The 12,918-nt window shown below is 34.6% G+C and overlaps 1 protein-coding gene across 4 annotated transcripts in view; it reads right to left on the bottom strand.

Moving 5' to 3' along the window:
• Window positions 1–12,918, bottom strand: part of LOC130575117 (adhesion G protein-coupled receptor B3) — a 224,077-nt gene that overhangs the window by 178,426 nt on the left and 32,733 nt on the right. For all 4 annotated transcript variants that reach the window (XM_057368800.1, XM_057368808.1, XM_057368816.1 and 1 more), the window contains exons 4-5: window positions 12,249–12,324; window positions 4,202–4,304 (exon numbers count right to left, since the gene is read on the bottom strand). In XM_057368800.1, coding sequence (XP_057224783.1) covers window positions 4,202–4,304; window positions 12,249–12,324 — 179 coding nt within the window. The remainder of the gene's footprint in view (window positions 1–4,201; window positions 4,305–12,248; window positions 12,325–12,918) is intronic.

The raw sequence follows: 12,918 nt of genomic DNA, 5'->3' as shown, positions 1-12,918 counted from the left end.
AAATGAAAGTAAACCATTGCAGAAAACTGAAACTTGATAAAATTGCTGTCAGGTCACACACTTTGCTCTCTTTGAAATGTATTCAAATAAAAAGGAAGTGTAKGTTTGGCCATTGCAGTCATTAATGAGACATTAAGCAGAAACATGGAAAGCAGGATAAATATTCAGGATAAACTCCTGTTCCTTAAGAAAGTCTTGTGTGAGGGGCTGTTCCSCCAGAAGTGGCAGCTTGCAAGGGCACAGCACCCTTTCAGAACTTCCTCTTTCCATACCTGATCAAATACCCTTCAAGCACTGCAAGTACCACAAGGAGTTTGTTTCTGTTTCTGCTTCTTTGCCTTTAATATGTTGCTCCCTTTTTCAAGCCTTTCTGTGCTACCTCTTGGCAATATTGTGCTGCTGYTGTAGAGCTGCTTCCAACAGCCATGGCTCTCTGTGAGGGCAGTGCTCTTAGCAGCTAATTACTCAGCTGTAGCTAAGGAAGCAGCTACTCTGTTCATTAGTGTTCACAACTGCTTAATTGCCACGACTGTAGCATTGATTTATGCACTAGAGTACATTGCTTGGATAAAAAAAATGGGCATATGTGTGTGAGTGTGTATGTATAYGTGTCTCTGCCAGGCATATAAAACTGAACTTTTGAGATGTGATTGGCAAATTTGACAGCTAGCCAGCACAGTGCCAGCTGTGTTTAGTAGYCAGGGTTTTCAACCTCATTGAAAGCTTCATGTCTAATGCTACTGATGCCTCGTTATTCTGGTGGCCCTGGAGTAAACTCCTGTGCTGTCGGAARGTGAGAGTTCATATTCTCTCTAGAGCAAATAGGATTCTGTTTGAGCTGTGCATTTTTTTAAAAAAAGATTTTGTGCATTTTTAATCAAACTACTGGAAAAATGGGGCCATATTCATCTACATGTTCACAGTTTGTAAGACCAAGTATCATTCACTAAATCACCGATCAGACAATATTTTGAATTGAAACAGATTCACAAGGATCATCAAGTCCCTCTCTGAAGTAAATGGCTATATGGGGAYGGAACCCACATCCTTGGTGTTGTTTGCTATTAGCACAGGCTTTAACCAACTGGGCAATAATGCACTGCAACCCACATTCCACTTTGGTCAGCTCTCTGTTATATTTGTATTTATCTACAAATCCAAACACCATGCAATATATTTCAAACAGTACATATAATTGTGGTTTGCACTTCCTCCAAAAGATAATCCTCCAGTTTTATTATTAAACTGGATAATTTTTAAATAAAAGAAAGAAATTATTATAAATTTTGAATAAATTGGTATTTTAAGCCTGATTTTCATTAGCTATATTAAAACTTTTMAGATGATCCATTTGCCCATCTTTTTTATAGTCTCTCGTCTACTTCATTTAGTSAGTAGATAAGGAGGCAAAAGAACAAATGTGTGGATAAACCCCTGTATATTAGTAGGCACACTCTAGAAAATGCTTAAAAATATCATTAAATCAATTTGAAAATAAACTGTTCTGAATAAATGAACAGGATTTGCAAGAACAAAGGTTCAAAAGGAACAGATATAACACTGAGACATTAAAAAAAATCAGATTAAAGAGAATATATTTTATTTTTTAATTAATAATTAATGAATTTAACTGACATAATGTTTAATCTGTTAGTCATTAATATATAATGTTCAAATATTAAAKATATATGAACAATAGTTTTATCTTGCTGTATATACATAAAGTTTGTTCTATGATAATATGTTATAATTGAAAAAAATCTTTATTTTCATCTGAGAAAATTTTAGCAAARAAGATTAGAAATAGATTCAGTCTAAAGGAATACCCAAAGATACAAAATATTATTTCTTTGCATCTACAGCCTTATTTCTTTAAATCAATGTTYCATTATGAATGCTGTCTTGAATACAAATCACCAAATGTTTAAAGATATTAAAATTATATAACTGATTTGTATTCACAGATTTTCTAGAGCAACATATTGTCATTGTATCTGCAAACCCAACCTGTATATTCAGGTGGATTGAGATTCTACAAAAATATAGTTTATATTTAAGTTTAAGAGCTAAAAATCTGATCCAAGCACTTGATGCTTCTCTGGATTATATTACAAGAGAAAAATTTAACCCAAAAAAATAGAAATGCTCTGATATATATTGGTAAGGTTATTATCTTTTTGCTTTGTCAAGACATGAGCTCATACAATATTAACTAATATTCTGTAACTGAMAGGTTGCCAAAGCAAGGTGACAATCAGTGTTTCTAATCTGATCTTTTGTAACAATGAAGTTTAATTTCCAAGATTTTCAAACTTGGCAAAACCTTGCTCTGTAAATTAATCAAAGGGACAGGTAAAAAAATATTTAGAAAAACACCTCTCTAAGAAAATTGTAGAATTTAATCTTTGGGGGATATCAGTTTAACCTTTTGTTAGTTTTGCTTTTTCTGTGTTGTGCTTGTTTTATTAGAATGTGTTTGGTTTACAAATATTTTCAAGGCTGTTACATTGCTTACTAGTATTATTTTCTTATAGAGTTTTTAAAACTTCTTTTCTTGCATGAGACCAAATTAATGAGAATTTTTTTTCTTACCTCCCCGTCCACGTGCCTCTTACTGCGACTTTTGCAAGTAGTGATTTCAATTTCAAAATACAAATGTCATAGTCTTCARTTTGTATAAGTAGCCCCCAATCATTGTTAATAGATTATAAAATCTAGCATTGAAAAATACCATAAGTTCTTTCTAATAATGATCTTAGTAATATCAAAAAAAGTATTCTGTTTTAAACGTGATTGGTTTTTTTTTCCCTTATATACAGGATTAATTTGTGATTACTTCAGCAAACACTTTGTAATGTTTATATTGAAATATCTGAAAGGAAGAAGAGTTAYGATGAAGACTGATAATTTCTCCTAACATATAGGATGTAACTTAGGTTTGAAAGAAAATAAAATAGAAAATGAAAGCTTCATGTCCTAAAACATCTTAAACAGAAACCATAAAACCCCAAATTGACACAATCCTTCATAAATACACTTTAAGTGCTGCTGAAAGGTAAGGAGTCAGCTCATTTTATGTTTCTCTGTTCCTTTTTTTTTCTGGCAACATTTCATTGGCCTTTTTCGGGGAACTGAATGGCAGCTCATAATGGCCATTGATGGAAAAATAGTTTCTTCTAACCTTGAGTAAAATGTAAATTATAGATCAAGAGTTCAAAAAGTTTTCTTCATATTTTTTTCCCAGACTCTATTCATTCAATTTTGCTAATGACTGAAATATCTGGAACTTCTCTAGCTGAATTGTATCTAAATGACCACTTGAATAACTGTTTATAACTTAAAAATTACAGGTTTAAAGATTTTTGCATAACAATACTATTTGCAAAAGTTCAAGTAACTGTCTTTTTTAATTGGCTTTTTATGACTTTATTCAAAGCAAAGTTTAGCTCTCTATAACATAAACAGAGAGCTTATATGTTGTGCCTTCACACAAATTATCTGCATGCTTGTTATTTAACATTATTTTCCCAATGTTACATATGACAAATTTTTTCCACAAAATATATATTTTATTCTCCCCTGTGACTGTTGGGACACTGCTGAAAGCCCAAGGAAAAATATCTTAATATTTTTAATATATTTGGAAATGAAGTCCAATTTTTTTTCAGATTTAAAACATTGTTATGTGAGATTAAAGCCTGAAAAATATAGAATTTAAATTAYTGCACMAAAAAACCTCAAAAATTTATAAGGACTGTAAAATAAATTGGAACCAGAGCATTTTTGTAGTCTGCTACAAGAGGTTAAGTAAAAATTGGCTTTTATAAATCAATGAAATAAAGAAGAAAAGGCCTGAAGAACCATGCAGCTCTATGACCAATGCAGGGAGCAAATGGTTAAACAGTCAACACAATACTACATTTTCAATTGTAACCATGGAAGTATTTGGTGGAAACTCTTCTGTAGAAATTGCTGTTTAACAGAAACTCTCAACATCCACAAAACAACAATTAATACTATTTTGCTTACACACAAGCATGAAACAAGTACACATCCCTTTCAAAAATTGTTACACTGTTCCTGGGATTAAATTTTAGAAGTTAAACTGCATTTTATTACCTGAAATTTAAAACAACAACACTTCTCTCATATGATCTGGCAAATACTCTTGTAAAAGCATACCTACTATCCTTGTACTCACATTAGACAGATGGGCCAGTTCTATCTCCAGGAAAGAATCCGTAGTTTTAGGCTCAGGTCGTATAGTAACAACAATGATTTTTGAATTAACAACTGTAAAATTCCTGTAAAAAATGCAAAAATGGAAAATTTAAGTTTTTATAAGGTTAAATGAAACTTCTAATATTACATTTAAAGGCTTCATGGGGTATTTTCTRTGAGTTAAGCTGACAAATAGTAAGGGAGAAAATAATTTGTAAGTTGTGAAAACACTTATTTCCAACTGTACTCAACATACTGAAGATTGAAAAGCACCAATGGTGCAGATGTGCAATTCCTTTGAGTACAATTTATTAATTGGAAAAATGTATTGTTSACACAAACTTTCTATGCATATTTGAGTGTATGTCATACGACTTCTGTCAACATAGATCCACTAGATACGTTTTATTAAAGACAGTAATTTTTCTTCCAAAGTGCTATGTTGGGATTTTTTCTGACTGTTAACTGTAAAATTGTAAGATGGATGAGTGCAAGGGCAAACAGTATAGTTCTGTTGATTCTGTGCTCATGAAAAAAACATACCTGTTTTCAAATATAAAAAAACATTGTGTTTGTTGTATGAGTGGGCAACTTCATGAACGAAATACTTTTTTAGAACTGAAACCACAGTTATTCACTGACTAAAATCCTGTTAAAACCAATGATTTTTTCTCATATGTAAGATTAGAATGGATCTTACATTATTGTACCAAGTTATGGAAAATAATAACTTTCTGTCAATTTTTATAATTCATCATCAAKTTCTCTTTTCATGGATCACTATGTATCACAGCAACCTTTCTAGGACAGACCTAGGAATACCAAGGTTATGCTTAATACGGGCACAAAGATGTGTTGACATGATGTTCATGTCTGAGATCCTTGCTTGTTATGACTCCATCAGGTTTAGAACCACCATCACTTATCATTCTGTTTCTGGTGATCACTATGGTATTTACTTTGTAATGTTSCTTTCCACACCTCACAGAAAGACATATTCACAGGTAGACATTATCAAAGAAGAAACTAGGCAGTTCAGATATAGCTATAACTATAGACAGTATAAATATTCTTTTGTTGTTGCTGTTTAATTGCTTATTTTCTCTAGGGAGTTTACATTTAGGAGAGGATTCATTTTGCTGGATCATTGAAACAGGAATTGCCATGGCTACAGTGATAGGAACTTAGCTCAGCAGGCACTTCATTCAGCACAAGGGCAAGGTATGAGTTCTAGTCCAATTTCATTCAGCAAAATCACATAATGAAAATATAATGGAACTGACTTTCTATTTTTAYACTTTTAAAGTCTCACACATTATTGACAAAAACATATCTATAAGGCTARCAATTAATGTTTTGCAAACTTTCAGTGTGCTCTGGAGAATTACAACAGTTGAATATCTATAATACTTCCCAAGCAAGGTAGAGTTATAAAAAATCAAAACAAAAACCCCCAAAACCAAACAAAACTAAAAAAAACCACCAAACAAACAAACAAACAAACAAACAAACAAACAAAAAACCCCTGATTTCTCTAACACACCTTGACAAGTGGAAAGGGAGCTTACTATCTATCTATTAAGAGATTATGTCAGTTTTGAAAATTCGTGCCAGCTAACGTAAATATTGCTACTTCAGTACCCTTTTATAGTCAGTMTTTGTGATTTAGAAGGTTTTCCTTGCTGTATCTCATTTTGGTGCAGGTCTGCTGGTTCTAAGGTGGGATCTGAAAGAACATCTAAATGCCTAGTTTGTAATGTCAGTACATCCATTTTACCTCAGTCCCATTAAAACTCTACCAATCCACTTATATTCTCAAGAGCCCCTAGCAGACGGTTTCACAAGAAAATAAATATAACTGCCTATATTGCTGTGAAATGAAAACTGCATCCCTCATTGCTATCCTGTCTGGGCTGAGTGCCTACTTGCATATTTCATATTTAACTGCTGGGACAGTCCCTGGAAGAATACAATCTGGCAACTATATTCTAAAGTATATTCTAAACTCACATAGCAYATTAAGATGCCTCTGAATTAAAGCTCAAAGCTTTGTAGTTAAAATAATTTCAAAAATTTTAAAAAATCCCAAAACCATTGGTGCAGTGCCATTGTTATCTCTGCTGAAGATATGTTTTTAAACAACAGGTGAATTCTAASAACACTTATCCAGGAATTTAAGTAATCAGCTTTACCAAAATGTCCTTGGACATTTCAGTTTCAGTCCCTCTCATATTGCAAATGACATAAAATGGGAATGATCTATCTCACACTTCCTGGGCAAATGTATTATCTTGCAACTTTTTTATGCTGGAGAGTTCCTTCTCCTGCTGGAGAGTTCCTTCTCCTGCACCAAAAATATTCTAAAACTCAACTTTATTGAGAAATGAAGTTGGTCTGGATGGTGCCCTGTTGACTGTCCAGAAAGATGCTCTTCAAGGTTAAGTTTTGGAATAAATTATTTTTAAAAATCGATTAAATTGATTGGAAACTATGGATGAATAAATCCCTGAAGATTCAAGATAGCAAAGTTTCATTGAGTAAAAGCTCAAGAAATGCCTTCAGAGCTGCTGTTCTAGATCTTTTTCCAGACCTGAGTTAATAATGATATTATTAAAATAGAGTTATTTTAATCAGCTGTTTTCTCACAAAGGTATAAATTTTGAGTGTGTTCTTTTATATAAGGGAAATCATATTGATCCTATGTGATATGAAATTCATGTTTTCTTTTCTTTTTAGAACGRATCCATGTTGCTCAAGAAAAATGAACTTATGAATAAGGCATGTTGCTATCTCAAGACAGAATGATCAAAGTTATAGATCAATGTGTAAAAGTTGCATACATTACAGAAAAATTACAGATGCTAAAGATGTAACGTGATGAAATAAAAGCCTGTCTGAGGTACTCCATCCTTAGTTTAACAAAGCTGGCCTGAGGAAATTTAAGGCTCCTTTTGGTTGTACAGCTCCTGAAGGTTGGGGTTAGGAATGATGTTTCAAATCAGGAAACAGAATATTTCAGTGAAAAAAAAAATTTAGCAGGACATTTATGGTGGTTGTTAAGCAATGGGTATAAAAGCTTGATACAGAAAAATCATTGATTCTTTATTTTTCTTATTTCTTAAAGGAACAGTTAAAACCTGTCATACATTATGGCAATATGCAATGTATTCCTTCAGAGTGCTCAGGAGAGAAATTTTATATAATATCTTTTAGATGAGTATGATACTGAGAATCAATTTTCTGTGAACCTAACAATAACATAAGTGTGCTCAGGGGTGCAAGAACTGTGGAAATAATACTGAGCCTAGAGTTCTGAAAATATTCAATATTTCAGTATCTGCTATTAAAAAATCTATAAGACATTACAAGAACAGTGAAATGAAGAAAAGTATATTAGGAAATAGAAACAGATGAAGTTTATTTACTTGTGCATGAAAAAAAAKACTCTATTTTTATGAGGAAGAATCTTTTTCTCTTTGCTTCCCTAATCTCTTGTTTAAACACTCATGGCAAAATTCTCTGAATTTACATGTACCAGTTAGATTAAACACAAGTCCAAAATCTTCCATATTAATGCAGTTGCAACTTCCCATCTCACACTGAGTTTAATTACTTTTAATAGACTCTGTGCTAGTAAAACCGAGGAAAATCAAACACATATGGTAAAATGCAGCTAATTTTGGATTTTGTGAAATGTATTGTATAGGGTGTCCTAGATAATGAAATTCTCATTTTACTCACAGAACACCTGTGATGTAGCAGATGGGGATACTGTGGTTAGGTACTTTGGAAGACTTTCCCTAAAGATATACTGAAATATTTTTAAATTGTTTGTTTGTTTGTTTGTTTGTTTTTTAAAGCAGTTCCTTGTGAAGATTGCAGAAGTTTGCATACCTTCTAGTGATAAAATTAAGGGATGTATTGAAATGCATGTCACCTTTATTATTCTGGAAATTACAATCAAATATTTTCTTTATTCCYACCCTAACTCCTGTAAAGCCACCACAGGACCACATGGCAACTGGTAAAGCTTTCTAGATATTAACTGCAATTTGTAGAAATCACCTTTATTATCAGGTTGTCAAAGTGTAAATGATGTGGCCTTTGAACTTAACTGTGAGATCATTTTACTTATTTTACATTGGTTTAATTCAACTTARTATTGYCTGTGAACTTACTGAGGGTGCACTTGATCCCCTCATCCAGACCATCAGTGAAGACATTAAACGAGGCTGGCCCCAACATGGAGCCTGAGGAACCCCACGAGTGACGGTTTGCCTTCACCACCAGTCTCTGGGCCTGGCCACCCAAGTTTATTACCTAGTGAAGAGAGTATTTGTCCAAGCCATGGGTCACCAGCTTCTCCAGGGCAATGCCATGGGACACAGCATCAAAGGTTTTGCTGAAATTCTATCTGAATGAACATTAAAATACCTGAATGTGTCAAAATGCATTCAGGAGCATTGGGTATCTTCATCAATGACATAAACAAAAGGATTGACAGGCACCTTCAGCAAGTTTTCAGAGAAGTTTGAGAGCCAAGTGCATGCAAAATTCATGGAGTTCAACAAAGCTGAGTGAAAGGTCCTGCATGTGGATTGAAGCAATCCCTGGTATCAATACAGTCTGAAGACAGAGGGATTGAGAGCGGCCTGTCAAGAAATACTGGAGGATACTGACGGATGAGATATTGAACATGAGCTGGCAATRTGTGCTTGCAGCCCAGAAAGTCAAATGTGTCTTGGGCTGCATCAAAAGATGCGTGGCCAGTAGGGTAAGGAAGGTCATTCTCTCCCTATACTCTGCTGTGGTGAGACACCACCTGGAGTGCTGYRTCCWGCTGTGGAATTCTCAGCACAAGAAAGGCATGAAACTGCTAGAGCAGGTCCAGGGGARGGCCATGCAAATGATCAGAGGGCTGGAATATCTATCCTATGAAGAGAGGTTCAGAGGGTTTGTTGGCTCCTTTTACCAAAGGTGATAAGGTTTTAAAGTAAAACAGGATAGATTTAGATTAGACATAAGGAAGAAATTTTTTATAACAAGGGTGTTGAGGCACTAGAACAKGTTGCKCAGAGAAGCTGGGGATGTCCTGTCATTACAAGTGTTCAGGGTCAGGTTGGATGGGGCTCTGAGCAGCCTGGTCTAGTGGAAAGTGTCCCTGCCCATGGTGGGGATGTAGAATAAGAYGATCTTTGGATTCCCCTTCTAACCCAAACCTTCCAAGGATACCATAACTCTATGAAAACAGGTTGAAATTGTGACTTATTTAAATATACTATTAAAGGCCATGAGATCAGATTTTGAATATGACTGCCATGGGCAAGGAAATTCAGCATGATACACTTCCTGATGAGGTTAGACATAAGCTTAAAAGTTTCAGTATAGCTTCATCATGAGAAACGTATTTCCCTAAGGAAATGCAAGGTGCTATATTCCCAACAGAGAAGAGCCTAGAAGTACCCGGGAATATGTGTTATATTTTTGTATCACAGATTAATAATCACTTTTATTCCTCATTCACATAGATAAGAGAAAGTAATAGGGTTTGTTTCCTTTTCATAGGCACCTGAGAATTAGATTCAAATAATACTGAACAAATTCAGAGGCAAAGCAGAATACATTTGAATTTCTAAAGACTTCATATATGAATAGATATGCATAGAGTATTAGAAYATTTTGTTTAAGTAAGTCACAAAACCTATCTGTGAACTGAACTGGACAGAGAAGCAGTTAAATTTGCAGTGTAAATCAGTAACCAGCTGAAAGCAGAACAGACAAAAGCAAAATATTTGGGAACAAAAATGCACTCATAATCCACAGTGTTTACACTGCTATACTTTTATGTCCCTTATTCCCACTACTTGGCATGGTATTGTTCCTAGGGGAAATCTAGAAAGGCACATGAACCTCACTTTTCTAATGGATGAAATAACAGCCCTGAAAGACTTTTCATAAAAGCAAACATACAGAATTCAATGTTTACACCTTTCTATTTTCTGCAAATTAAACCTATTGACCTGTGAAGTCTGAATAGGCATGATCATAGACTGTATTTTACAATATGAAGGTCTGAAAAAGTACATAGTCATATTGATGCTTTCCTAGGACTGGCAGGTTTTTTTCCTAAGGTCTACCAAAAATAACTAACTCAAATRGCCACTTGTCACTGTTCTTTGAGTATGGGGCAAAAAAAAAAAATCTCTTACAAGCATCTCTTCTTTCCTGGGTAATTTCAGAAACTGGTGCAATAAATGGTGAGCGCTTAATGACATTTCAGAAGTGGATAGCTGTCATTTATACCATACTTYAAGCACAGATGGCTCCTGCCCGCACTTTCAGGCTTCCAGGTGTCCTATGAGGACATCACTGCTCAAATTGTGCTTTACCTCAAAGAGATTTTGTTGTGGTTTCAATGAATTTAATGGGGGCAAACACTCCCGAGTTCCAGCAAATCTCCCCCCCGTCTCTTTTCCCCACCCGGGTCCTAGAGGCAAACTTTTCCACAGAGAGGAAAGTGAAAAGAAAAAAAAAGACCTATTTATTTAAAATTATAAAACAAAACAAAAAAAAAAAAAAAACCCTGTGGGACCAGCTGTTAGATCTTAAAGCCTTTCTCTCCCCTCCTGGGAGTAGCTTCCCCTCCGGGGCCCCCAGAGGGGTGCTCAGAGTCTCTCCAGTGGTTCACTGAAGGATCTTTCTTTCCTGTCGTGCCACGGGAAAAATCCTCCAATTCTCAGATGACGAGGAAAAAAAAAAATCGAGGAAAAAACAAGTCCAAAGAAAGGGAGAAAAAAGGAGCAGTCCCAGGGAGCAGGCAGCTTCTTTTCTGCCGCTGATCCCAAGAGACCTCCAGAAAAAAACGTGTGTGTCTTGTCCCTTTCCCTCCCATTGTCCTTGAAGGGAGGAACATCACCAAACAAACCAGAGCAGTCTCGACTAATGTATAGTTACAGAAGGGTTGTTTAACTTTCCTCTGACATAAGTAGATGATAGGAATACAACACTCAGCTACCCTAGGACAGATTTCTATCCCTAACATTGCAGCTACTCACTGCATAGGACATTCAAACTTTGCTGTGAAGTAATTTTTAATTTTCTTAGGAATTAGTCTCTTTTGGTTTTCAGATTAATTTTGGCTAAAACCTCTTGCTTTTCTAGTGTTCATTTCAAAACTTGAAGTTTTGGYCAAATGGAGTAAGGAATGCTGATCTGGTGGCTTCCTTATCACTATCTTGTCTAATAATTGTTAATTCATTAACACCTATTTTGACACAATCTGAATGTATTTCTTTTACTGTAAAAGGGCATTAGTAGACCAATGGTGCACAGGATCATATAAAATAAGAAAGTATTAATGGGCCACAAAATTATCATGACTGGTAATTAGAARTGAGGAGATGGAAAACTTATCTCCAAATTGTCTTTGGTCAAGTATGGAAAGAAAAAAGTGAAACAAGAGGTTTCTTTTTTTCGTTTATCTTTTTGCATATGTATGGCCCTCAAAACTGAGATACTCCAGCTGTTCAGCACATGCATGTCCTGTTTCTAAAATGGGTCCTTTCTATAGCTCTGCTGTCCCTTCTGAATACAACTTGCACTGAAAAAACACTTGGAAAACTACTGCTAGAGACTTCTGCAGAAGTGGAGCTGACAACTGCAGTACATCAAGCTATGWTGGCATTACAAGAGCACTTGTACTAACTGGACAAACTGTAAACTGAAGGACAAGTAGCCTGAGCATTAATGTATATCACTACATATAGTTCTGCTCAAACATTTCTGTAATTAAGCTTAATATAGATTACATAAAATATAAATTAAATTGATTTGATGAAATGCCTATTTCTAACATACAAGTAACAAGCATGAAGATAAATATATGCATATACATTATAAATATAATGAAAAAAGAATCCAGCAGTACTAATATGCAGAAGTCTTGACTTTCTGTTTTTATTTTGACATATAGTATATTTATGATCCTGAAATATTTCAATTCACATTGTATCTATGAAATTTCTTACCTCAAAGTGGGCAAAATGAGTTCTAAATTTTTGTATAGCACTGCTCCGAGTACAAATACAGTTGATTCATCTAGTTCTGAAAAGAGTAAGRAAAAAGATTTTAAAACTCCCTTTTCCAAGCTTTCAGCACATAGAAACCCCTGAATACCATTTATCTTTGTAAAAAAAGATATTTTAAATAAACCTTCACAATTCTGAATTATATCCTGGAGGTCTGTCATAAAAATGTAGCACTGTCAGGAACATATCAAGAGGTTTAAACCACTGAAAATCACATTTAAAAAAAAATCCATCATTGTATACTAATATCCATGCTGATTCATTTACCTTTATAATTAAGCATTCTTGAAGAATGTCCTTAGAATTTAAGGCCTAGTGAGTAAATTCTCTAATGTCAGAGGTCTGCACTGCAATGATATTTGTAAACTGTACCTGAAGTTAGGCTAATTTGCCTGCTGAGCTTCCTTCACTTAGAGTTAGGTTGGAATATCCATCTGCTGGAGCACAACAGCTTCAGGGGGTTCAGCAGAACTGCACTTTAGCTCACCTCAAACCATACAGATTAAATCCTGTGCACAATAACTAAGTAAAGCATTGTCTCTTTGCTGTAGAAAATAATGTCTAGGACTGGTGCAGCACTTTTTGTTCAAGGTGCTGAAATTAAGCCCCA

The sequence above is a fragment of the Malurus melanocephalus genome, unplaced genomic scaffold (assembly GCF_030028575.1).
Source record: "Malurus melanocephalus ecotype Western Australia unplaced genomic scaffold, MMel_1.1 scaffold_4, whole genome shotgun sequence".
Lineage (NCBI taxonomy): Eukaryota > Metazoa > Chordata > Aves > Passeriformes > Maluridae > Malurus > Malurus melanocephalus.
This window is presented reverse-complemented; position numbering and strand designations above follow the sequence as displayed.